At 52.0% G+C, this 26,961-nt stretch overlaps 1 protein-coding gene across 1 annotated transcript; it reads left to right on the top strand.

The window, feature by feature from the left end:
- Positions 1-4,454: 4,454 nt before the first annotated feature.
- Positions 4,455-26,083, top strand: LOC100513844 (3-galactosyl-N-acetylglucosaminide 4-alpha-L-fucosyltransferase FUT3). Its single transcript, XM_085013199.1, has 2 exons — positions 4,455-4,580; positions 24,656-26,083. Exon 2 carries the CDS (start codon positions 24,668-24,670, stop codon positions 25,751-25,753), a length of 1,086 nt encoding a protein of 361 aa, XP_084869325.1. The 5' UTR covers positions 4,455-4,580; positions 24,656-24,667; the 3' UTR covers positions 25,754-26,083.
- Positions 26,084-26,961: the final 878 nt, after the last annotated feature.

The raw sequence follows: 26,961 nt of genomic DNA on the forward strand, positions 1-26,961 counted from the left end.
ATATTTTATTGTGTATATATACCATATCTTCTTAGTCCATGCATCTGTCCATGGACATTTAGGTTGTTTCCATGTCTTGACTATTGTAAATAGTGTTGCAGAGTTCCCGTTGTGACTCAGTGGTTAACAAATCCGACTAGGAACCAAGAGGTTTCGGGTTTGATCCCTGGCCTCACTCAGTGGGTTAAAGGATCCGGCTTTGCCATGAGCTGTGGCATAGGTCACAGACGCAGCTGGGATCTGGCGTTGCTATGGCTCTGGCGTAGGCTGGTGGCCACAGCTCCTATTAGACCCCCAGCCTGGGAACCTCCATATGCCGCGGGAGCGGCCGTAGAAAAGGCAAAAAGACAAAAAATAAATAAATAAATAAATAGTGTTGCTATGAACATTGGGGTGAGAGTTCACTCTTTTTTTTTTTTTTTTTTTTTTTTTTGGCAACACACGAAGCATGGGGAAGCTCCTGGGCCAAAGATTGAACCCTTCCCACAGCAGTGACAACACTGGATCCTTAACCCACTGAGCCACCAGGGAACTCCAAGGGTTCAATCTTGGTGCTATATGTTCTATGGATTTGGCCAAATGTATAATGATAAGGATCCACCATTATAGTATCATGTGGGGTAGTTGCACCGCTAAAAATTCTCAGTGCTCCAGCTCTGCAGCCCTGCCCCTGCCACCCATGGCTGCCATTAATCCGTTTACTGTCTCTGCAGTTTCACCTTTTCCAGAATGTCCTACAGTTGGTATCATGCAGTTGGTAGCCTTTTCAGAGCAGCTTCTTTCTCTTAGTAATGTGCATTTAAGCTTTCTCCACATCTTGAGTTTTTTTTTTTTTTTTTTTTTTTTTTTTTTTGAGCACCAAATAACATTCCGTTTTCTGGATATCCTACGGTTTATCCATTTACCTGCTGAAGGACATCTGACTTGCTTCCAGGTGCTTGCAGTTATGAATAAAGCTGCTATGAACATTCACGTTCAGGAGTTCCCTCATGGCTCAGTGGGTTAAGGATCCAGCATTGTCACTGCTGTGGCTCTCTGTGGCCTGGGGGCACTTGCGCATGCCAGAGGCGCAGCCAAAAAGAATAATCAGTTCATGCACAGGTTATTGCGTGGACGTCCATTTTTGACTCCTTTAGGTGGATACCAAGCAGCATGAGTGCTGGGTTGTATGGTCAGAATATGTTTCGTTTTGCAAGAAACTGCCAAGCTGCCTCCCCAAGTGGCTGGACCATTCTGCGTTCCTTGCAGCAATGAACAAGAGTTCTGTTGCTCTGCATCCTTGTCAGCATTTGGTGTTGTCTGTGGCCTGGATTTGGGGCATTTCAGCGGGTACGGAATGGTACCTCATTGTGGTTTTAATTCACCTAAATATTTAGATAAACATTTGTTGAGGTTTCTCCTGGGAGCCCGGCATGCTTCTAGCATCTTTTGTATGATGCAGACTAGGAAGGAGGCACTGGTACCCCATTTTGCAGGGGGGAAACCAAGGCCCAGAGAAGGATGGCTATTTGCCCAGGGTCACACAGCAAATGGAGGTAGAGCCAAGGCCCTGTAACTGATTCCAGAGCACTTCCACCTGCACTGTCCTGGGCCCTATGGTGGGCACTGGGGACATAGTGGTGACAAAGACAGACCCAGTCTACCCTCTCAAGGCTCACAATCCAGTGAGGGATTTGGGGGAGACAGATGCATGACCAGGCAGCCCTTGGGCTGATCATGACTGTAACTTGGGAGACCCAGAGGAGGCACCTGACCTGGCCTGGGTGTCTAGGGAGGCTTCCTAGAGAAAGGGGTGCTGAAGCATGTAGAGGAGCTTTCTGGGAGAAGGGGAAAAGAATGACCCTAGCAAGAGGAACAGCATGGAAGATGGCTCAGAGGTAAGAGAGAAGAGGGCGTGGCTAAGAGCACTGGCTCTGGTGGGAGAGAATCCTGGGTTCCAGTCCCAGTTCTGCCACTGATAACCAGCCAGTCCCTTCTCTGAGCCTCAGTTGGTGGCCACTTCTCAGTGCAGGTTAGCCATGAGGATTCAATAAGTCCTGGGAGGAAGCCAGGAGCAGAGCAGCCGCAGCTCTGCCCCTGCCTGCACATCTAGGACACTGGGGTCCAGAGGACCTGGCCCAGGTGGTGGTGGAGACAGGTAAAAACAGAGAGGTGCAGCCCCTGGTCTCCAGTTTCAACATGAAAGGAAATGGCAGGGTGCCGTAGGGGTCTCATTCCTGCCCCTGCCCCAAGTTAGACACTTCCTGCCACAGGCTGTTGCGGGGGGGGGAGGGGGGGCCCTAGTGGGCAAGGACCACACCCCTTTCCCAGCCCCCACTCACACTCTAGCCCCCATTAGTGAGGCCCAGGTGTTGCCCGCCCATACTCTGCCCCAGTGACCCGCCATTAAAAATGAATAATGGGCCCAGCAGGCAGGACCTGGAGGGTGGGGGTGGGGAAGAGAGGCCAAGCAGCCCCCTGGAGCTCAGCAGGAGTCACCTCACCATCCAGCACCTCCTGTGGCTTATTTAACCTCCTCCTGCCTGCCCCGTCCCCCTCTCCAGGAGGTGGGGGGGTCGGGAACCCCCCCCCAGCTAAAGTTGTCAGATAAAGCAAATAAGAATACAGCCAGCCAGTTAAGTTTAAACATCTCATAAGCAGTGAACCATGCAATTAGTGGGACATGCTTCTACTAAAACAGGATTCATTGTTTATCCGGAGTTCAGATTCAGCTGGATTCTCTCCAGTAGCCCCTTCCTTATCCTGCCTGGGTGGACAGCGGGCCTCAGTTGGCCTTCCTGCATTATGGGCGAGCACCCAGATGCTGATCCACACTGACTGATCAGACAGGCCCTGGCCCCACGGGACCCTGGGGGCCTCCATCTTAGGTTCTGGACCTGGGACTCCTGGGGGGCCTGGGTGGGGGCTCAGGTGTGGTTGAGGCCGCATCTGTCTGCCAGCCATAGTTGACCTATTTTAATCTGGATGCTGACGTTGGGACTCTGGACAGGGCCCCGTGCCCACCTCGACCACATACCCACTGAATGGGGTTTCTGTTAGCTCCCCAACCTTCAGCAAGACCCTGATAGCGAAGGCACCATCCCTGAACCAGATTCGAACCCCAGCCCTGTGCCTCGTAAGTCATGTGCCTTAGAACCAGGTGTTCTCTGGAGTTCCCATTGTGGCTCAGTGGGTTAAGAACCCAGCTAATATCCCTGAGGACACGAGGTCCATCCCTGGCCTAATTACTTAGTGGGTTAAGGATCTGGCATTGCCGCAAGCTGCCGTGTAGGTTGCAGATGCAGCTCAGATCTGGCGTTGCTATGCTGTGGCCTATGCCAACAGCTACAGCTCTAGATTCAACCCCTAGCCTGGGAAACTCCATATGCTGTAGGTGAGGCCCTAAAAAGACAAAAAATTAAAATTAAAAAATAAAAGGGAGTTCTCGTTATGGCACAGTAGAAACTAATCCAGCTAGTATCCGTGAGGATGCGGGTTCAATCCCGGACCTTGCTCAGTGGGGATCCGGTATTGCTGTGAGCTGCAGAAACAGCTCAGATCAGGCATTGCTGTGGCTGTGGTATAGGTGGCATCTGTAGCTTTGATTAGACCCCTAGCCTGAGAACTTCCATATGCTGCGAGTACAGTCCTAAAAAGCAAAAAAAAAGAAAAAAGAACTAGCTGTTCCCTCGTGCCTCAGTTTCCTCACCTGTGAAATGGGGATAATAATAACGCTGCCAATAATAGTATTGACTATCACGGTCATTGAGAGGATTCCAGGCATTCACATATTGGAGGAGCTTCGCCTGGCACAAAGTTAGTGCTCGCTTAAGTGATGGCCTGTCCGGGTCTCCTGGCCCAGGAGGGAGGGGCTGAGCGGGAATTGGAGGCTAATTTTAGCCCTGATGACACCCCCTGGCCGCCTGCCTTGTCCAAACATCCTCAGCCAAGCATGAGGTTCAAGGCGTCCCCCACCCCCCCACCTCTGACATCCAAGGAGCCTGTTTATTCATTCCTGTCGGCCAGAGCATTCCTCGCCTGCCTGCCTGCTTGCCTGTGCCTGCCATCCAGCTCCATCCAAGCCACTTGTCACCTGCCCCTTGTCGCCCAGGGTTAGGACCACCTCACCTGTAGGTCCCTAGGAGATAACCCATGGCCAGGGGTGGCCAGGGTTGGGGGCAGGGGAAATGGTGGGCAGGAGTCACTCCCAGACCAAAGTCTGGAGTCCCCTGGCGGCTTCATTTACAACTCTCCAAGTAAGAGTCCAAGCTTCTGTCTGTGTAGACTCCCAGACGCCATAATTTATTCCACCCCCAGTTCCTGAGCACCAAGTCCTCCTGGAGACCCAGGCCATGCCCCACGGGGCTCCCAGTCTCGGGGGGAAGGCAGTGACAAGCCAGGAAACAGAATTTTCCAGCATGCTTAATACTGTTCATTCATTCGTTCATTCATGTTCATTCATTCATTTATTCAAGGCGTGTTTCCTAAGGCCCTCCTGTGTGTCGGGCACTGTTCAGGTGGTCGAGGCTCAGCAGGAAAGAAAGCGGACCAAAGATCCCTCACAGAGCTGACCTTCTTGGTGGGGAGAGAGGCAGAAGACAGTAAGTCACGCAAATAAGCCAAATAAATCATGCAGATAAGTCAAATACACGGTATTTGATGCTCTGTTCTTGTTGTGGAGAAAAGTAAATCAGGAAACAGCACGGGGAATGCTGGGAATTGAAAGTAAAGTGATTTAGGAGTTCCCATCACGGCTCAGCGGAAACAAATCTGACTAGTATCCATGAGGACGCAGGTTCGAGCCATGGCCTCGCTCAGTAGGTTAAAGATCCGGCATTGCCGCAAGCTGCAGCGTGGGTCACAGATGTGGCTCAGATCTGGCGTTGCTGTGGCTGTGATGTAGGCACAAACTGCAGCTCCAAATTGACCCCTGGCCTGGAAACTTCCATATGCCCTAGGTGTGGCCCTAAAAAGAAAAAAAAAGAAAAAAGAAAGTGGTTTGAGGAGTTCCTGTCTTGGCACAGCTGAAACAATCCGATCAGGAACCATGAGGTTACAGGTTCGATCCCTGACCTTGCTCAGTTCGATCCCTGGGTTGAGGATCCGGCATTGCCGTGAGCTGTGGTGTAGGTTGCAGATGAGGCTCAGATCCTGCATTGCTGTGGCTGTGTTGTAGGCCAGCAGCTGTAGCTCCGATTAGACCCCTAGCCTGGGAACCTCCATGTGCAGATGTGGCCCTAAGAAGACAAAAGACAAAAAGAAAAAAGAAAAAAAAAAAGTGGTTTGAGAGGGAGAAATTTGTGGGAACTCTGTGGCTGTCAGGGTGGAAGGCATTCTGACCAACAGGAACTGCACATGCAAAGGTCCTGGGGCACAAATGGTTAGGAGGCACGTGGGGAGATGCAGCAGGACTTGTGGGCTTTGCCTCTGGAATTGGGCGGGGGCCATGGGAGGGTCTCAAGCCAAGGATGAGCCAGATGTGGCCTGAAAGTGCCCTGCCTGACTCTCACTGCCCTCTGAGGTCCATCCCCGGAACTGTCACCCTTGAGGCTGAGGGCCAGCCAGGGGCTGCAGCTGGGTTGGGGACCCAAGTGGCTGCAGGTGGATTCCTATGAATGAGGACTTCCAGAACATTTGGAGAGCCTGCACTGGGGGGAGGGTGCAGAATTGCTGCTCTCTGGGAACTGCCAGCCGCAGTGGGAGAGAGAGCAGAATTCTGGGCTCATCTTCCGCACGTGGCGTCGCCATACTCTCCCTGCAGGGCCGGGCTGGGTGCCCAAGTGGCGGGCGTTCTGGGCCATGTTTTGCCAGTGAAGAGACAGGTGTCTTAGGAAATTGGAAAACATCCTCCAAAAGCAAACCTCCGCTCTTCTGTTCCCTTGTCCCAACAGATCTTCTCCGAACTGTTTTCTTTCTTGCATAATACCTTCCCTGGCTTTTCTGACTCTCAAAGCACCACACACGCTCCACGGAACCTTTCCAGAGTGAAAGGGCTCTTTGTTCCCAGGCCCCAGTATTCCCTGGAATTTTCTGTCTCTCGACGGCAGCCATGCACCTAGGCGCTATTGTTTTTTCACAGGCAGTTTTGCAATGGGTTTTTTTCCACTCGACAATAGGTGGCCCCACAGCTTTTATTTCCAGAAATTGGAAAATGAAGCGTGTCCGGCCCCCGCCTCTTCACCCACCAGAGCCTGAAATTTAAGCCCCATGAACCCGGCTGGGCTGGGGTGCCAGGGGCGGGCAGACCCCAACGTGCCAGGGGGCCCGGGGTGAAGAAAGGCTGGGGGCGGGCAGCACGGGGATGCCAGGTTTCTGTCACCTTGTGTTCCCCCCACTCCCTCTCCACACCGCAGCCCCCAGCACCATGACGCCGGGCAGGGAGAGGCTGCATTCTTTACAATGTCATTGGAGGGGAAACCGAGGCCCAGTGAGAGCCAGGGGTGGACCCAGACCTGTGGGTTTCCAGCACACAAATCTGCCCTGCAGAAAGGGGATAGAGGGAAAATCACCTGAAGAGGGTACAAGCATTGGCTCTGTTTGGCAGAGGACATGACTGAGGCCCAGAGAGACTGTGCCACTCACCCAGGATCACTCAGCTGCAGGCCAGAGAACAAAGTCTCTTCTCTGAAACTCTTGGGGTCAAGAGTTCTGTGATCAGATAGGCCAGCTTCACCCACTGCAGGTGGAGTCTGATGCTAAATGAGGACTTCCTGAACATTCCAGAACCTTCTGGAGCTGGGGGAAAGGGGATGCTGTCTGGAGAAGGCCAAGGGAGACTGAGTTGGAAGTGGAGGTGAGTTCCAGGCACTCTCTGAGCCTCAGTGTCCCTGTCTGCACCGTGGACACCCAGGGATCCCTGTGCCGCCTGTGACCGGGGCCAGGATGGAGAGGGCACTGGTGGAGGGTGTGGGGGGTCTGGAGCGCCTCTGCCAAGCCCACTGGTGACCCAGGGCCTGAGCCAGCTTTACTGGGCCCATCGCTCACCCACCACCCACACCACACACCTGGGGCCCTCCCTACAGGCTGGCTGCAGGCCAGGGTCTTGGGAGGCAGATGGGCCCCCGGGGGGCCAGGCCAAGGTTTCCTTGCAGGCTGGGGCAGGGCTGGCTCCGGGGCCGGGTGGTCGCAGGGTGGTTGCTGTCTCTAGCTGAACTGCCACCTGGCCGCTGAACATCTCGCTCTTTCTCCTTCTCTCTTTCTGGAAGTTTCTCTGAGGCTCAGAGGGGAATAGGAACTCTCCTTGGCCCCTAGCCACCTGGGTCAACATCAGGAGATGCCAGGGCAAGCACCATCCCTGCACCCCGATCATCTTCCCATTTGCTCCTCATCGCACGTGTGGTTTGTATGGTTTGTTCCTCACCCACTCCAGGCTGGGGGCAGGGGTGCCCTCCTTTTGAGCCACAAGCTGTCAGCTGCCCCTTGGCTCACAGCCCAAGGCCCCAGGGGAAAGCAGTTTCCAGCGGGCTGGCAGCTCCATCACCCACCAGCCCAAGCTGAGCAAGGCCCTGGGGTCTGACCCAGGCAGAGACCCCAGCGGCAGGGGAGGTGCAGATGCCCCACGTCGCCCCACACGCTGGTTCCAGCTCATCCCAAGCCTGAGGGCGGGGTCCCCAGGGTCCCCCACTCTAGGCCTTGGGATCAACCCCTTTCTAGGGAGTCAGGAAATCTCTTGGCTCCCTCTGGTTTGGGGCGGGGGATTCCTCTGCCCCAGAAAGGCTGAACCCCAGAGGCTGGTGGTGGATTCTGGTGCACATCCAGGAGGTCTCGGTTCAGATCCTGATTCCCTCCACCCCCGACCCCCCGCTCCACTTCCCAGCTGTGAGAAGCAGGTGAAACTGTCAATAAAATCTGAAATAAAATTGTAGACAGAATAGGTGGTTTGAGGCCATAAAACTAAATGATGGGAGGGACAGTGGCAGGAAGCCTCCTGAAGGTGGTGGCTCTCTGAGAAGGAGGATTGTGAAGGTGGGGGAGGGGATCACTGCGTGAGGTCAGGGTCAGCTCTGCCAGGGGTGGTCTCAGGTGGAGCAGGAGCTCGCTTGGCCAGTCCAGGGGGGCTTTGGATGGATAGGAGGTGACCTGTATCCCTGTTACACATATGGGTTTCCTTTTTTTGTTTGTTTTTGGCGGTGCTTGTGGCATAGGGAAGTTCTGGGGCAAGGGAGCAAACCGGAGCCACAGCCCTGAGAGTGCCGGTTCCTTAACCCACTGAGCCACAGTGGGAACTCCACACCTGGGTTTCATTTCCAGTCCCTGTGAAGTGACAGGATTTGCTGGAGGGGTGTGGGTGGGCAGAGTGTTGGTGATCAAGAACCCCAAATGCCCCCTATGAACTCCACTCATCAGCTTCCCCTTCTCTGCAATTGGGGTCATAGCTCGGGATCAGGGCTCAGCCTGGGGTCATTCGGGGGCTGGCTTGAGGTCGGGGTTCCACCTGGCTACAGTTTCTGACCCCGGAAACACCATTGCTGAGGTCAGCCGGGTCATCCAGCCTCCCGTTGCCCTGTGGGGCCAAGTTCAGGCTCGTGAGAGGCTCAGGCAGGCCAGGTTGCACGATTGGCGTCTGGAAAGATCCCTCTCAGTGAGCCGCACCTAGCTGCCTCTGCCCCAGCCCACATCCTACCCATGACCTGGTGACAGATGGCTAGAACTCCCAGGGAATGGAGGGGTCGTGGAGTCCTGAAGCGCCGCAGATGTGTGTGTGGACCCCCTGGGGATGCACCCCCACCCCCGCCCATCCCCCACACAGTGGCAAGAGGGTCTGGGCCGGGCCAAAGCAGGTGGAGAGGGACAGCATGGGGTGGGGGGGCTCTGGCTGCGGGCCCAGCCCATCAGGATCTGACAGACAGAGGCCTCCTGGAACCTTCCTGCCCCCCTTGGTTCCCCTGAAGCATCTCAAAGGGGGATTCTTTTTTGTTTGGTTGGTTTGGTTTGGTTTGGGTTTTTTGTTTTTTTGGGTTTTTTGGCTACGCCCAAAGCAGGAGGAAGTTCCCAGGCCAGGGATGGAGCCCACGCCACAGCAGTGATAACACCAGATCCTTAACCCACTGAGCCACCAGGGACTCCTCAAAGTGGTTTTTTGGGTTTTTTTGTCTTTTTGCCTTTTCTGGGGCTGCTCCCACAGTATATGGAGGTTCCCAGGCTAGGGGTCTAATCAGAGTTGTAGCTGCCGGCCTATGTCAGAGCCACAGCAACACAGGATCCAAGCCACATCTGTGACCTGCACCACAGCTCATGGCAACGCCGGATCCTTAACCCACTGAGCAAGGTCAGGGATCGAACCCACAACCTCATGGTTCCTAGTCGGATTTGTTAACCACGGAGACACGACAGGAACTCCTCTCAAAGTGGTATTTAACAGAGAATCCTTCCACAGCTGAACCATCCTGCTTGGCCCCTCCCCTTGTTGGGGAGCTCATTCCCTCTAGAGACAGTAAAGGACACTCCCACAAGGGCCAGCACAGGCCCTGTATTATATGGGGGGCGCAGGGGGACTGAGGCTGCCAGAAGGGCCATCCCTCTCCTCATATCCCTCTGTGAGTAAAAGGCAAGACTGATGGCCTGGTGGTTAGGACTTGGCGCTTTCACCACTGCACCCTGGGTTCAATCCCTAGTCTGGGAACTGAGATCCCATATCAAGCTTCTGTAGGCTGCAGCCAAAAAAAAAAAAAAAAAGAAAGAAAAAAGGCAGGATCAGAGTCCCAACCCGACACACTTACAGACAGAGGAGGCACAAACTTTGATCACAAGTGTGGTAGGCAGTGCCCTCCAGGCCTTCACGGGAGACCGGCTTTGGGGTTTTAAATCCTGGAGATAGAGCCCAATTTCTTACTCTCTCTTCCGAACTCTTGTGCCCTCCCGGCTTTTCTGTCCTCATGGGGCTGTCAGCACAGCAGAGGAAGTGACAGTGTGTCCAGAGCTGCACTGGGAAACACCAGGCAGCTATGGGAGCCAGAGGAGGGATCTGATCTGGTGCAGGGGATGGGAGGAATCCAGGGAGGCTCCCTGGAGGAGGTGCCTGGCCTGAGCTCTGTGGGATGACTAGGGATTAACAAGTGGGGGAGTGGGGAGGCACAGGGTGTTCCTGGCAGAGCAGCTTTGTGTAGTGGAGACCCCTTCATGCCCTTGAGATTCTGAACGACCCTCTGGGTCTCAGTTTTCATGGCAGGGTGGCTATGGGAAGGCTGAAGGCCTGGAACTAACCGGATGCTCTGATGGTTAATGTCCAGGCAGCGTGAAGTAGCCTCATCTGGGGACAGGGGAGTCGTGGTACCTGGGAGGTGGACCTCGGGCTTTGGCCCGCCTGCAGTAGCCCCCTCCTTCCCAGCTTCCGTGCCTCTGCCCTGCTCTGGAAGCTTCCCAGGGCTCCCTGTCACTCTTGTATTGAATAGCCATCCCTGACCACAGCCAGACACAGCTCAGTGAGGCTGACCTCATCTGCTGCTCACGAACACCCAGCCTTACTGGCTTTCCTCCACTGCCGGATTCCTTGCTGCCTCCGGGCCTTTGCACAGGCTGTCCCTTCTGCCTGGAAAGCTCTTGCCTCCTCCTTTTTCCTTAGAGAATTCTTATGAGGCTTTAGCTCCCAGATCATACATCCAGGAAGTCCAGACCAGGCCACAACCTCCTCAATTTTTGCAAATTATAATTTATGTTTGTTTATAAGCTTCCTTACGGGTTATTGGTCTCACCCACTTGCTTCCTGCAATATCCCTGGGGCCTGACACGTAGCAGGTATTCAAGAAACGGTTGCTGAGACGGAACAAGGAGGTGGAATCTGCTGGGAGTGAAGGTGGGGAGCTTGAAATTCTGCTCACTGGCCCCTTCGCACCCTCCAAGGAACCCCTGGTGCCCCCATGGAAACCACTTTGAGAACCAGGGGCTTGGGTCAGCCCTTTCGCTTTCTGGATGGGTCAACTTTACGCCCAGAGCCATATAAGCCTTGGGGCCATGGGGTGGTGACTCCAGCCCCCAGCTTCCTCCACCCTCTCCCTCCTCAGGTCGTATGGTGATTAGGGGAGTCTCACCTTTGCTTGTGGATGATGGCCTGGCTCATGGGACAGGACACCTTGCGTCACCTAATGGCAGGTGCGGGGGTTGGGCTGAGCCGTGCTGCAGCTATAGGCACATTTCCTTCTCCTCCCCCGGTGTCGCCTTATCCATACCCAGGGAGACTGTGCCTCCTAAACTTCCTGGTCAGCCACTCACTGCCGCACACGAACGCTGCCCCCTAGGTAAGGCCTCGGGGGCGGGGGGGGCAGGGGATGTACCCTCTCCCAGAAGGCGTGGGTGCCCCCTGGGAAGAGCCTTTGGGCTGCACTCCCAGGGGTCTTTCTGGGTACCCAGCGCACCAGAGTGGGATGTTTGGGTTGATTTGGGAAACCAGGAGGGATAGCGTTTCTCTCCCTGTGTCTTCCATCTCCACCCCCCACCCCCCCACCCCCCCACCCTCATCTTTTCCTCTCCTTTGCTCCCTCTTTCTCCCTCTCTCATCCCTCTCTCCCACCCTCCATTTCCTTCTTCCCCCCATCTCTCTCTCTCTGATGAAGTTTTGGATGAGAACCCCCACTGCTCCTGTGCCCCCATCAGCACCCCCAGAGCCGCTCTTCCTTCCTGACCCATCTCATGGAAAAAAAGGACCTGGGATGCTGCGGGCAAGGTGGGGGGCGATGTTTGGATTTTCTTATCTTTGTGGTGTCCCAGCATAGTGGCATTTTAAAAAGTTCCTTTCTAGGAAGAAACATCCTGGGTTCAAATCAGTGGGATCTCAGCCGTAGCCTCCCAAACCTGTCCCCCAGGCTGTGCTCTTCACGGTCACTGTCAGGGGCCCCCATGCCTCCTAGGAGGAGCTGCCATAAACCCAGGACAAACAGACTATATTCATTTTGTATTCATTTTAATTACATTGCCACGTATTAACCTTCTCTGCATGGCCAAAACCCCCAACAGCACAAAGCAGCTTGGGGTCGAAGTTCACCCCCTGCCTGCTCCTTCCTTGGGCTGTCCCCCCAAAGGCCTGTTTTGGGGACTCATTCCAGAAACTCGGGGGGGGGGACATGGAATTCCAAATCCTGCTCCATTCTCCTTGCACAGGGCCACCCGTCGACTCCTCCATTCTGCACTCACATGTTTGTAGCAGTTCCACCTAGCAGGAGCCTGCCAACCATCAGTGGTATTATTTTATTTTATTTTTTAATTAAAAAAAATTTTTTTGGCTGCACCCATGGTGTGCAGAAGTTCCCGGGGCCAGGAAGTGAACTCAAGCCACGGCAGTAACAATGCTGGGTCCTTAACTGCTAGGCCACCAGGGAACTCCTACATTATTTTTTAAATTGTGATAAACGTGGAGTTCCCATTGTGGCTCAGCAGGTTAGGAACCCAGCTAGTATCCCTGAGGATGCGGGTCTGATCCCTGGCCTCACTCAGTGGGTTAAGGATCCAGCATTGCTGCAAGCTATGATGTAGGTTCGGATCTGGAGTTGCTGTGGCTATGGTGTAGGCTGGTACCTGTAGCTCAGTTTTGACCCCTAGCCTAGGAACCTCCATATGCCATGGTTTCAGCCCTAAAAAAAGAAAAGAAAAGAAAGGAAGGAGGTTACCAGACCAGGGATCAAACTCATGCCCCTGCAGTGACACCACTGAATCCTTAATTACTAGGACACCAGGGAACTCCTACATTATTTTTTAAAATTGTGGTAAAATATATATGACCTAGGAGTTCCCGTCGTGGCTCAGTGGTTAATGAATCCGACTAGGAGCCATGAGGTTGCGGGTTCGATCCCTGGCCTTGCTTAGTGGGTTAAGGATCCGGCATTGCCGTGAGCTGTGATGTAGGTCGCAGGTGTGGCTCGGATCCCTCATTGCTGTGGCTCTGGCGCAGGCCGGTGGCTACGGCTCCAATTGGACCCCTAGCCTGGGAACCTCCATATGCCGCAGGAGCAGCCCAAGAAATCAAAAAAAAAAAAAAATATATATATATATATATATATATATATATATATATATGACCTAAAATTCAATGTTTTACTCATTTAAAACATTTTTTTAATTAAAAAAATTTTTATTAAACAAACTTTTTTTTTTTGACTGTGCTCACGGCACGTGGAAGTTCCTGGGGCCAAGGATCCAACCCAAGCCACAGCAGCAGCAACGCCAGATCCTTAACTTGCTGTAGCACAACAGAAACTCCAATGTTTTACTCATTTTAAAGTGTGCGGTTGGAGTTCCTGTCGTAGCTCAGGGGAAACAAACCTGACTAGTATCCATGAGGACTGGCCTCGCTCAGTGGGTTGAGGATCTGGCGTTGCCGTGAGCTGTGGTGTAGGTCGCAGACAAGGCTTGGATCCTGCATTGCTGTGGCTGCAGTGTAGGCTGGCAGCTGCAGCTCTGATTCAACCCCTAGCCTGAAAATTAATTAGCCTGGGAACTTCCATATGCCATGGGTGTGGCCCTAAAAAGCAAACAAATAAAAAAAAATAAAGTGTGAAGCTGAGCAGCATGAAATACATTCCCAATGGCATGCAGCTATCACTGCTATTTCCAAAACATTTTCATCACAGCAGAGAGGCTCTGTATCCAGTAAGCAGAAACTCACCATTCCCCTTCTAACCCTCCCAGCCTATGAATTTATCTATTCATAGAGATATTCTAGATTTCGTAGAAGCGGGATCATAGAACATGTATCCTTTTTTTTATTTTAGTTTGTTCCCAATTTTTTTTTCATTTTTTTTTTTAAGGGCTACATGTGCAGCATATAAAAGTTCCCAGGCTAGGGGTCACATCAGAACTGCAGCTACCAGATTCAAGCCACATCCTCGACCACAGCCCCAGCAGCACCAGATCCAAGCCACATCTGCGACTTACTCCACAGCTTGCAGCAACATGGGATCCTTAACCCACTGAGCAAGGCCAGGGATTGAACCCTCATCCTTGTGGATGCTAGTTGGGTTCTTAACCCACTGAGCCACAATGGGAACTCCTTTTTTTTCATTTCTTAAAGTTTTATTGAAGTGTACTTGATTCACAAGGTTGTGATAACGTGTCCTTCTGTGACTGGCTTATTTCACTGAAAGGTTCATCTATGGTGTAGCAAGTGTCAGAATTTCCTTCCTTCTTAAGGCTGAACAATGTTTCACGGTATGGATGGAGCATGTCTTATTTATCCACTCATCCTTTGTTGGACCCTTGGGTTGTTTCCAACTTTTGACTATTGGAAATCATGTTTTTAGGAGCGTGGGTATACAAATACCTCTCAGAGTCCCTGCTTTTTCTGTTCCTCTGGGTAGATATCTAGTAGTGAAATTGCTGGGCCATGTGGTAATTCTGTGTTTAGCTCTCTGAGGACCCACCAGACTGATTTCTGCCACATGTATAATTTCCAGTCTTCTACCAAACACATTAAAAAGGATAGAAAGAGGAGTTTACGGAGTTCCTGTCGTGACACAGCAGAAACAAACCCGACTAGTGTCCATGAGGATGTGGGTTTGATCCCTGCCTTCACTCAGTGGGTTAACGATCCAGCATTGCCATGAGCTGTGGTGAAGGTCACAGAGGAGGCTGAGATCCGGTGTTGCTATGGCTGTGGCTGTGGCGAGCAGCTGAAGCTCCAGTGTGACCCCTAGCCTGGGAATTTCCATATGCCTCAGGTGTGGCCCTAAAAAGCGGGGGGAAAAAAAAAAAGAAAAGAAAAGAGAGGAGTTCCCACTGTGGTGCAATAGGATTGGCAGCGTCTCTGGAGCCCTGGGATGCAGGTTTGATCCCTGCCTGGGCACAGTGGATAAAGAATTCAGCATTGCTGCAGCTTGGGGCATAGGGTCACAGCAGTAGCTCAGATCTGATTCCTGGCCCCGGAACTCCATGTGCTGCGAGGTGGCCAAAAAAGAAAAAAAAAAAAAAAGTAGTAGTAGTATTGAAGAGTTCCCTGGTAGTTCAGTGGGTTAAGAATCCATGCTGTGGTGTGGGTTAGATCCCTGGCCCCGGGAATTTACACATTCTATGGGTATGGCCAAAACAGAAAGAAGTATTGAGATAATGTAACAGGGTCATCCTCATCCTAAGTTTTGAACATCCAATGTGTATTTTACACTCACAGCCACCTAATTCAGACACTGTTTTCATCGTAGATGCTTAATGTGTAATTAGACTCCATAAAAAAATAAACCATTGGCACGGATTTGCACCTCCAGGACAGCCAAAATGTACTGTGAATTTTTACAGTCATTCCACTGGGGAATCAGGGGCCGGTTTTGCTTTTGTTTTTACTGTTTATCTTGATGTTGTCTTAAAAGAGATTATTTTTTTTTTTTGCCACACCCAAGGCATACAGAAATAACGGGGCTAGGGATCGTGCCCAAACCACAGCAGTGACAATGCCGGATCCTTAACCCACTTTGCCACTAAGGAACTCCTTGAATTTAATTTAGCTTTAAAAACTGTTCCTTCAACACAACAGCTCCTCAAGCACCATAGGGGCTAGCAGCCACCAAACTACATAGTGCAGATATAGAACATTTCCATGACAGCAGAAAGTTCTGGACTTCCCGTGTGGCTTACAACATGACAGCAGAAAGTTCTGTTGGCCAGTGACAGGCTGTTGATCGGAGCTCTACCTGCAAAGTGGGAGAGGAATGTAGAATTACATTAAGACGGGAGATTCTGGATCATGATGGCTCTAGCTGTATGTAATGGGCAAGGGACATACTTGTCACTCACAACCTCAGTTTTCTCATCTGCTCCAGGGGCCCAGGACGTGGAAAGGGGCAAAACCAAGGTCCTAGATTTCTGCTCCGGTGGTTGGGATCTGGGGTCTATGAGGGCTTTGTGACCGCCTACAGGCACTGGAAGGACCAAGGAGTGGAAGAAGATCAGCCAGACTGAGACACCCAGGATGTGGGACCCCAGTTGTGGGACCAGAGGGGCAGTCTCTCTTTTTTTATTTTTAGGGCTACACCTGTGGCATATGTATGTTCCCAGCCTAGGTCGGGGGAATCGGAGCTACAGCTGTCAGCCTACGCCAGAGCTCATGACAATGCCGGATCCCTGACCCAGTGAGCATCCTCATGGGATTCGCTACTCCACAGTCAAAACTCTTTGTGGTCTGTCTTTGAAGTGCTTTATTCCCTAAGCACTCCCTTTGCTCTCCTGGAAAAGAGGCCAGGCTCGCTGCCACCTCTGGGCCTTTGCATGGTCTGTTTCCTTCTCCAGAAACGCCCTTTCCCCCAACTCATCCTCTACCCTGTGAGCCTTCACATAACCTTCAAATGCGAGAGGGTCATACCCCTCCCAGACGGAGCCCTGGATTCAAGTTTCCAGGGCACTGGGGGGCCTCTTGTAACTGTTACTGCTGTGGGTTCTTGGCCTTCCGAGGCCAATAAAAATTGACAAGAGGCCAAAAAGGAAAATTTCAGGCAAGGCTTTATTGGGGCCCCTGTTGTGTCAGGGAGGAGTGACAGCAAACAGGTTCCCTTGCTTGCTCTGCTCCACGGTGGGGGCTGGGAGGGGAGCCCAGAGCTGGTTCCTTATATGGGGCGAGGGTAGGAAGGAGCAGACCCAGGGGTGGTCTGCCCACCCCTTTGATGTTGTCATTTCTGGAGGAGCTCCCGGAATCCCTAGGCTGCCTCAGTCATCCAGCATGACCTACCCAGGAGCAAGGGCCCCCCTTCTTCTGGTCTAGGGACAATCCCATTTCCAGTGACCGTTTGCAGACTGAGCATGGACCAGGGGGCTGTTTCCGGCACTTTCGGGTCCAGGGGCAGGCTGACTCATACCAGATGTGTTCTCTCTTGCTGGTTTTCTCTCCGGGTGGATGGTGAAGCTTCCTTGATCCCCTTGGGTTGCCCTGACAGCAATGGCCACCGGTTTAGAGTGAGCCCTGGCCTGTCTCTTTGCACGCTGGGTTCCCTCTTCCTCCTCACCTTGATCTCAATTACTAAATACCCCAAAGGCCACCTCTAGGAGTTGGGGCATAGAGGTTTGTGGGCCCAATTTGTAACTTTTGGAGTTTCCGCCTAATGTCGGGGGCGGACTGGCTAATAAAATGTAGTCCCAGGAGTTCTCGCTATGTGCAACAAGATTGGCAGCATCTTGGGAACCCTGGGACACAGGTTCTTAACCCACCCAGCATGGTGGGTTAAGAATCTGGCGCTGCCGCAGCTTAAGCTTAGGTCGGCAGCTACAGGTCAGATCTGAGCCCTGGCCCAGGAACTCCATGTGCCTCGGGGCAGCCCAAAATAAAAAAAAGTGTTGTTCCAGCAGGGATTGACCCTCAGGAGCAGAGGGATCAATGTTGGTAAATTTTCTTTTCTTTCCTTCTTTTTTTTTGTCTTTCTGCCTTTTCCCACGGCACATGGAGGTTCCCGGGCTAGGGATTGAATCAGAGCTGTAGCCACCTGCCTACACTCTGATCGAGGCCAGGGATTGAGCCCGCAACCTCATGGTTCGTAGTCGGATTCGTTAACCTCTGAGCCACAAAGGGAACTCCCCATTGTTGGTAAATTTTCTAAAAGCCTCCACAGAGCATCCCTGAAAGAGGTCGGGATTTTCTCTTTCTTCTTGGTCAGCCCTTTAACCTCTTAGTAGTTAACAGTCTCTCTGATACACTTTCTCAACGCTTGTAACACTCATTAAACCGTGTGGCTCCCGGCCTCTGTTCCCTCCTGGGAATTGTAATCCCAATGGGGCTCCGGATTTGGGACTGCGTCTCCGCCCTTAGCAGCTGGGGTTGGTCCCTGGCAAGCTGGTCGCTGTGCCCCTGGGCTGAGGCCCAAATTCTCTGCTTTTCCTCAGGAGTACAGCAAGAAGATGGGACTATTTGGACCTCCTTCCAAGTTAAATCCAAGGCCAGGGTTAGGGCCCAAATCCCTTCAGCAAATTTACCACGGTCTTCAGAAAATCAGCCCAGTCTCTGCTTTGAGCTGAATGGGTTCAAGAGAAGGTCACGTGTCTTTAACAGGCCCTTCGCCGGGTGCCACTTTCCTAAGTGGGCGTATTTCCCCTGATCCTGGGTGCTAGGAACTTCCACGAGGAGTTAACCTGGTGGGACTAGTGTTCTCCTCCTGGGGCAACGGAGGATATAAAGGGACATAGGGAAAAACTACGGTCTCCAGAGGAGACATTTTGGGGAGTGGGGGAGTGTGCTTGGGTTATGGGATGGAAATCCTGTAAAATTGGATTGTTGTGATCATTATACAACTACAGATGTGGTAAATTCATTTGAGTAATAAAAGTAAATCAAAAAAAAAAAAAAAGGGCATAGGGAGGAGTTCCCATTGTGGTGCAGCAGCAGCAGAAACAAATCCGACTAGGAACCATGAGGTTGCTGGTTCGATCCCTGGCCTCACTCGGTGGGTTAAGGATCCGGTGTTGCTGTGAACTGTGGTGTAGGTTGCAGACGTGGCTCAGATCTGCGTTGCTGTGGCTGTGGTGTAGGCTGGCATCTGTAGCTCTGATTCGACCCCTAGCCTGGGAACTTCCATATGCCCCAGGTGTGGCCCTAAAAAATTAAAATAAAAAAATAAAATGTTTTCTGATTCTTCAGGCTTTTGATTACAGAGGCTGCATAGAGCAGGGGTTCTAGTAAAGGACCATGAAGGCTTGCACATAGGGAACCTCTCAGTCCATTTTCCCACCTTGCAACAATAAAGACCCAATTGCAAGATGGTATTATAATTTAGAGATCCATTTTCAGGCCATTTTTTTCCACTTCCCAACTTTTATTTTTTTTTTTTTTTTTTTTTTTGTCTTTTTGCCATTTCTTGGGCCGCTCTCGCGGCATATGGAGGTTCCCAGGCTAGGGGTCTAATCGGAGCTGTAGCCACCGGCCTACGCCAGAGCCACAGCAACGCGGGATCCGAGCCGTGTCTGCGACCTACACCACAGCTCACGGCAACGCCGGATCTTTAACCCGCTGAGCAAGGGCAGGGATCGAACCCGCAACCTCATGGTTCCTAGTCGGATTCGTTAACCACTGCGCCACCACGGGAGCTCCCCAACTTTTATATATAAAGGCCAGGTGGTGCTGGCATAGAATGTAAGTTTTTCCCTTCTATTTTGAAAAACTTCCAGTTTTCAGGGATACATTCCAGAGGTGTTGCTTCTGGCTTAGAAGAGGATCCTCCCGTGTCGAGCAACCTGTAACCAAGAAAGAGCGCTCCTAGAAATGCAGTCCGGCGTCCTGGAGACGTGCACCAGGAGGCTTTTGTCAGAAAGGGATTAGAGTGTCCCCCTGAATTCCCTTCTTACCTAACGGGGTTCTGAGCATCTTCTACTCTCCCATCACCTAACCAGGCGTCTCTGGTGGACCCAGTCCCTTCCATAAGGAGTCCCCCAGGGGGACATTTGAACCAGAGCATTCCCAGGACCCTCCTTGAGAGGGATCTGTTGTTTATAAAGCTTATGTCCCTGTGGTGCTATGGTGTCCTCCTTGAGATGAAACGTCGATAAAGCCTAAGATGTGAGCTGTTCGGAAGTGACCAGCCCAATAGGGAGTTGGCAATAATGTCTGGGCAGCCGAGGCCTGGAGTTAAGAGGATCCGAGATGTAAAAAAAGAACTGGAGAAATTGGAGTTGGGTGCAATGGAGGATGCCATGGGGGTCAGGACTTGAGGGCCTCAAAGGGAGAGTATTCCTATAGTGGATTTTTTTTTCCAACATAGAGGAAAGTGAGAAACTAGATGGCACAAGAACCCCAAACCATTCCCTTATCTGGCAGTTACAGTAAAACTGGGGAGAACCTGATGATTCCATCTGACATAAGCAATGTTCCCATGTAAACTAACATACCACATGAACCCAGGTAGTTTGGGATCTTTCTTTGGGATGCTCCATGGGCCCTTGGAAGCATTCCAGAGTTAACTAGAAATCACAAGAACTTTAATTAGAATTTGATATTTGGAGGAGAGTTCCTGTTGTGGTTCACGGGGTTAAGAACCTGACATACTGTTGGTGAAGATGTGGTTCCATCCCTGGCCTTGCTCAGTGGGTTAAGGATCTGGGGTTGCTCAGAGCTGTGGCATAGGTCACAGATGTGGCTAGGATCCGGTGTTGCCACGTCTGTGGCACAGGCCAGCAGCTATAGCTCCGATTCGACTCCCAGCCTGGGAACTTCCATATGCCATGGGTGCGGCCCTAAAAAGAAAAACAATGAATTTGATATTTGGGAAGTCCATCAAAAACTTCAAGAAGGAGTTCCCGTCGTGGCTCAGTGGTTAACGAATCCGACTAGGAACCATGAGGTTGCAGGTTCGATCCCTGGCCTTGCTCACTGGGTTAAGGATCTGGCATTGCCATGAGCTGTGCTGTGGGTTGCAGATGCGGCTCAGGTCCTGCGTTGCTATGGCTCTGGTGTAGGCCGGTGGCTACAGCTCTGATTAGACCCCTAGCCCAGGAACCTCCATATTCCGCCGGCGTGGCCCTAGAAAAGGCAAAAAGACAAAAAAAAAAAAAAATTCAAGAAGCTTTGGAGTTTCTGTCATGGCTCAGCGGTTAAGGAATCTGACTGGCATCCATGAGGATGCAGGTTCGATCCCTGGCCGAGCTCAGTGGGTTGAGGATCCAGCATTACCGTGAGCTGTGGTGTATGTCGCAGACGCAGCTCAGATCCCACGTTGTTGTGGCTTTGGCATAAGCCAGCAGCTACAGCTCCAATTTGACCTGGGAACCTTCATCTGCCACAGGTGCAGCCCTAAAAAAAAAAAAAAAAAAAAAAAAAAAAAAAGCTAAATAAATAAATAAATACGTTTCAAGAAGCTTTAAAACAGTCAGATAGGAGTATAGGTTACTGTGAAACAATACTCATTCCTTGTGCTAACGTGGAAGAAGTTTTCAAAGGCACATACAGATCACTTTAAAGGCACAAAAACTCACTCGCTCAGTGATCAAAAGCAGCATTCCAGGAAAACTTTGTTCTCTTGAGAGAGACCAAATCCAGTCTTGCATCAGCTTCCTCTTAAAATGCATTTAGCTATTTCAGTTTAATCCAACCTTAGAAAATTCTGACTATATACAAAATTCTTTTCGTAGTGTTTCCTTTCCTCAAGGCTTCTGCAACTTTCTGTGTCCATATTATTACTATTATTATTATTATTGCTTTTTAGGGCCATACCTGCAGCATATAGAAGTTCCCAGGCTAGGGGTTGAATCGGAGCTGTAGCTGCCAGCTTACACCACAGCCACAGTCACAGCAACACCGGATCCGAGCCGCGTCTGTAACAACCACCACAGCTCAGAGCAACACAGGATCCTTAATCCACTGAGCGAGGCCAGGGATCGAACCCACATCCTCATGGATACTAGTCTTGTTGGTTACCACTGAGCCACGATGGGAACTCCTGTGTCCATATTATTTTGTCCCTTTTTTCCTTCAGAAACAAGCACCTTTAGGACAAAAATCACCTTTTTTCCTTTAACAAAATGTATTTCCATTCCTCATGCCTTTTTACTGACAGCACATGTCCTACATTCCTAAGCAACCATGAACTGTCTTTAACATCAGCGTTCTGTAGATTTCTAGACATCTCAGAGTGGCACCAAATGTCTTTAGTTTCTCTCACATAAGAAGACAAAAGTAGGTAAATTTAGACCTGTTCAGCAATTGATGTTCCAATATTTTATCTTATTTGAAATGGTCTGGGAGTTCCGGTTGTGGCTCAGTAGTTAACGAACCTGTCTAGGATCCATGAGGATGCAGGTTCGATCCCTGGCCTCGCTCAGTGGGTTAAGGATCCAGCATTGCCATGAGCTGCGGTGTAGGTGGCAGACGCAGCTCAGATCCCGTGTTGCTGTGGCTGTGGTGTGGACTGGCAGCTGAGCTCCTATTGTTGGACCCCTAGCCTGGGAACCTCCATATGCTGCAGGCGCAGCCTTAAAAAGCAAAAAAAACCAAAAAAAAACCAAAACAAAAAACAAACAAAAAAAAACCCCAAAAAACTTCCCAGATCACATGAGCCTGAAGAGGATTCTGGTGAGTTTCTTTTACATTTCTGAGAATGTATATAACTCCTCCATTTCCTTTAAACCAATTAAATACAGCTCATTTACACATTAATTTTACCTAAAGACGGAATGAACCAGAGATCAGATCTCAGTTTTCCAGTTTGAATTTTTTTTTTTTTTTAGGGTCGAATCCGCATCACACGTAAGTTCCCAGGCTAGGGGTCTAATTGCAGCTGCAGCCACTGGCCTACACCACAGCCACAGCAACACGACATCCAGATTGGAGCCGCTTCTACGACCTATACCACAGCTCACAGTAACGCCAGCATGAATTTTAAAAGCCCTCGTTCTTGTCCCCTCCCCCCCAATCTGGGGCACTACAGGCAGAATAGTTACATTGCAAACGCAGAGGAGGGAAAATGCAAGCTCCTTTCTTTTTTCTTTTTTTTTTTTTCTTTTCCTTTTTGCTCTTTAAAATCCCACCAAGTAATCTTAAGTCTGGGAATCTCAGCCAGTGGAGGCTCTACGAGGCTCCACCACTCTCACAATTTCACAGACTTGCCAGAACAGTTGGACAGTCCAAAACTACCTGACACAAAGATAACACTGACAGAAACTTAAATACAAAGTTTTCTGGGTAAAGGGAATGGGAGCATAAGGCTCAAGGGAGAGGTAAGGGGGGGAGAGCCAGACAAGACAGAAAAAGAGGAGGAGGCAGCAAGGAAATAAAGGTGAGTGTATTGGGATGATCTTGGACTTCCAGCCGCTATAGACGAGAGGTTTGAACCTCCGTCACGTTCATAAATCAGGGAGACCCCCCTGCAGCAGCATCCACACTGGGTGAGGCAGGCCTCCCCCACCTGCTTGTTACCGTCCGGGTGAGTCATTGCTGCCCAGAGGGAACAGGTCTCACAAATGAGATGAGTGATTCTGTAACTGCCCAGTGTCCACGCTAGAAGTAGGAGAGGACAAAGGAAAAGTAGAGAGACCTCAGGAGAGGGAAAGGGACAAGGGAGAGGGGAAAGTGTTGCCCGAATGAGGGGACTGAGGCCCCCAGGGCCAGGTAGGCGCGCTCGCTAAACATGGTGACACTGAAAAAAAAAAGGTTCAGGAGTTCCCACTGTGGCGCACCAGAATCGGTGGTATCTTGGGAGGGCTGGGTCGCAGGGGTTTGTTGTGTTTTTTGTTTTTTTTTGTTTGTTTGTTTGTTTTTGTTTTTTTATGTCTTTTGTCTTTAGGGCCGCAGCAGAGGCATATAAAGTTTCCTAGGTTAGGGGTTAAATTGGAGCTGTAGCTGCTGAGCTACACCACAGCCACAGCAATGCTGGATCCAAGCCATGGATCACAGGACCTACACCACAGCTCACGGCAACGCTGGATCCTTAACCCACCGAGCGAGCCCAGGGATTGAACCCGTGTCCTCGTGGATACCAGTCGGATTCATTACCGCAGCACCGCAACAGGAACGCCAAGCTGGTTCTTTTTATGGGGTGAGGATAGGGGTGGGGCCAGAGGGGTGGCTTAGGTGGTCTCCCCACCCTTTTGGTGGTGGTATGTGCAGGGGAGGTGCCTAGTACCTGGCTTTTGCTCTTTGATCTTCAGAAATGGCAGTTGGGTTTTTTGATTTTTTGTATCTTCTTTCTGGTAATTTGCAGAGACTGCGCATGTCAGCAGTTATTTTTAGTCTCTTACAGTTTCTTTGTATTTTGTTGGAGATGTTTGTCCAGATGCAAGCATGGCAGCCACTTCAGCAAAGGGTCCTACATCTCATAACCTGCTCTGTGTTCTCCCCAGGCTGGGGAAGAAGCTGGGAAAGCTGGGCAAGTGCAGGGTCAAGGTCAAGGTGGGACCTATCCCAGGTCAAGAGGTCATGTTTCCTAGCTGCTAGGAGAAAGTAGACTGTGGAGCCAGATGCTTTTGGTTAGAATTTCAGCTCTGGGGGTTCCTGTTGTGGTTCAGCTGGTTAAGAACCTCACTAGTATCTATGTGGATGCGAGTTCGATACCTGGCCTTGCTCGGTGGGTAAAGGATCCAGCGTTGCAAGCTTCAGTGTAGGCTGCAGATGTGGCTGGTGTTGCTGTGGCTGTGGGGTAGGCTGGTGGCTGCAGCTCCGATTCGACCCTAGCCTGGGAACTTCCATGTGCGGAGGCTGTGGCCCTGCGGAGGGAGGGGGGGGATTCCAGCTCTGCCATTTCCTCGCTCTGAGTCCCTTGGGCTCAGTTTTATCATCTGTAAAATAGGAATAATAGCAGTGCCTCCTGCTGGTTAAGAATCCAACTGCAGGAGTTCCCATTGTGGCACAGTGGTTAACGAATCCGACTAAGAACCATGAGGTTGCGGGTTTGATCCCTGGCCTTGCTCAGTGGGTTAAGGATCCAGCGTTGCCATGAGCTGTGGTATGGGTTGCAGATGCAGCTCGGATCCAGCATTGCTGTGGCTCTGGCGTAGGCTGGTGGCTACAGCTCCGATTCGGCCCCTAGCCTGGGAACCTCCATATGCCGTGGGAGCAGCCCAAGAAATGGCAAAAAGACAAAAAAAAAAGAAGTCCAACTGCAGCACCTCAGGTCATTATGGAGGCACAGGTTCAATCCCTGGCCCGGATCTTCCAGATGCCATATACCCAGGGCACGGCCGTTAAAAATGCAGGACTCGTGAAGATTGACCATGGGAACCCGTATCTGCCTGCTAGGGATGTGTTATTACTTTTGTTATCAATGATGTGGTCTCTGCTCTCCCCTCCTCCCAGCTCTTCTGATCCATGGATCCCCTTGACTCGGCCAAGATAAAATGTTCCTGGCGTCACTATCTCCCTTGGCTGTTTTTGCAGCTGCTTTTGGCTCTGTGCTTTTTCTCCTACCTGCATGTGTCCCAGGACGCGCCCACATGGGCCCCTGAAGCAAAGGCCCCCTGCCAGACCACAGCGGCGCCCTCCAGCCGCCCACCCCTGCTTCTGCTGCTGTGGACGTGGCCCTTCCATGTCCGGGTGGCTGTGTCTCGCTGCTCGGAGCTGCGGCCCGGCACGGCCGACTGCCAGCTGACTGACAACCGCGGGGAGTACCCTCGGGCAGATGCAGTCCTCGTGCATCACCGGGAGGTCAGCTCCCACCCCCAGAGGCAGCTCCCGCCTTCCCCTCGGCCCCCCGGCCAGCGCTGGGTCTGGTTCAGCATGGAATCGCCCAGCCACTGCCCGCAGCTCAAGGCCCTGGACGGGTACTTCAACCTGACCATGTCCTACCGCAGGGACTCTGATATCTTCATGCCATACGGGTGGCTCGAGCCATGGCCCGGCCAGCCTGTGGACGTGCAGCTCAACATCTCGGCCAAGAACAAGCTGGTGGCCTGGGTGGTGTCCAACTGGAGGGAGGACTCGGTCAGGGTGCGCTACTACCGGCAGCTGCAGGCCCACCTCCAAGTGGACGTGTATGGGCGCTCCCACAAGCCACTGCCCTCGTCGGCCATGACCACGCAGCTGTCCCAGTACAAGTTTTACCTGGCTTTTGAGAATTCCTTGCATACTGACTACATCACCGAGAAGCTATGGAGAAACGCCCTGCTGGCCTGGGCCGTGCCCGTGGTGCTGGGCCCCAGCCGGAGGAACTACGAACAGTTCCTGCCCCCCGAAGCCTTCATCCACATCAACGACTTCCAGAGCCCCAAGGAACTGGCCCAGTATCTGCTGGCACTGGACAAGGACGACGCCCGCTATCTGGGCTACTTCCGCTGGCGGGAGACCCTGCGGCCTCAATTCTTCAGCTGGGCCTTGATGTTCTGTAAGGCCTGCTGGCGGCTGCAGCAGGAGCCCAGCTACCAGACAGTGCCCAGCATCGCGTCTTGGTTCACATAAGCCAGGCAACCTGGGGCCTGGGCTGCCGGGAGCCTGGGGGCATAGGTGGCTGGAGCTTTTGCTTACCGGTGGCTTCTCCTGCCAGGCACCTCTGATGCCAGAAATCTTGCCTCCCTGGGAAATGGCTTTTGAGGAGCTCCCTCTGATGGACGGCTACCTGCCAGGGGCCATGACTGCTGGGGACCTCCCCAGCTAGGTCACTCACCCCCTGGGGAACTGGCCTTGGTGTCCTTAGTGATGGTGCTGATGGATTTGCATGTGATTACTGTGGCTGTTGTTAATTAACCGCCTCTGGGCTAAGCAGGTGGCAATATGACACTATTTTCCAGATGGGAATGCATGTCTTCCCTTCCTCCAGATTGGTGGTTTTCACCCCGGGGCGACTCTGCTCCCTGGGTCTAGGGATGTCTGTGGTTGTTACAGATAAGGATGGGATGATAGGAGTACCCGTCGTGACTCAGTGGTTAACAAATCCGATTAGGAACCATGAGGTTGCGGGTTCGATCCCTGGCTTGCTCAGTGGGTTAAAGGATCCGGCGTTGCCGTGAGCTGTGGTGTGGGTCGTAGACGCGGCTCGGATCTGATGTAGCCGTGAGCTGTGGTGTAGGCCAGTGGCTGCAGCTCTGATTGGACCCCAGCCTGGGAGCCTCCATATGCTGTGGGAGCGGCCCAAGAAAAGCCTAAAAAAAAAAAAAAAAAGGATGGGATGATAGCATCGAGTAGATGGGAAGCCAGAAATGCTGCTCAACAGCCTGCAGTGCCCAGACAGCTCCCTACAACCGAGAATGGTCCAGCCCCAAGAGAGAAAAACCCTCAAGGTCAAGGCAGGATGGGGGACCGAGGTCTAGAGGGGGTGGGAGTGTGGGGGCTGAGCAGTCTAGCTGTCCACACAGAGCAGGGCTGGGACAAAGGGACCTTCTACACCCAGCACAAGGATAGAGGGGCAGGGACTGCCCCCCCCGAAGGAGGGAGAGGGTGTGATGCTGTGCTTATGACTATGAGTGGGTATGACAAGTGACGACCATGTGGGGCTTGGCGCATGGCTCTGTGTGACTGAATGTGCGGCCCCATGTGTTTTTTTCAGATAAAGTGACTTTGAGGGTCCCCCATTCTGGGTGTGAATGTCCACTGAGCATGTAAGCATGTGGGCCCTGGGTCTGTGTGTGATCCTGTTTGCTAAGCCCCGGTGGGTGTGCCCTGTGAGCGCG

This window comes from Sus scrofa, chromosome 2 (genome assembly GCF_054392235.1).
Source record: "Sus scrofa isolate SSC_HxYL_T2T_F1_AM1 chromosome 2, Sscrofa_HxYL_maternal_Yorkshire_Landrace_v2.0, whole genome shotgun sequence".
NCBI classification, from domain to species: Eukaryota; Metazoa; Chordata; class Mammalia; order Artiodactyla; family Suidae; genus Sus; species Sus scrofa.

Coding starts and splice junctions, on each gene's coding strand:
- LOC100513844 (XM_085013199.1), top strand. CDS start 24,668: ATGGATCCCCTTGACTCGGCCAAGATAAAATGTTCCTGGCGTCACTAT.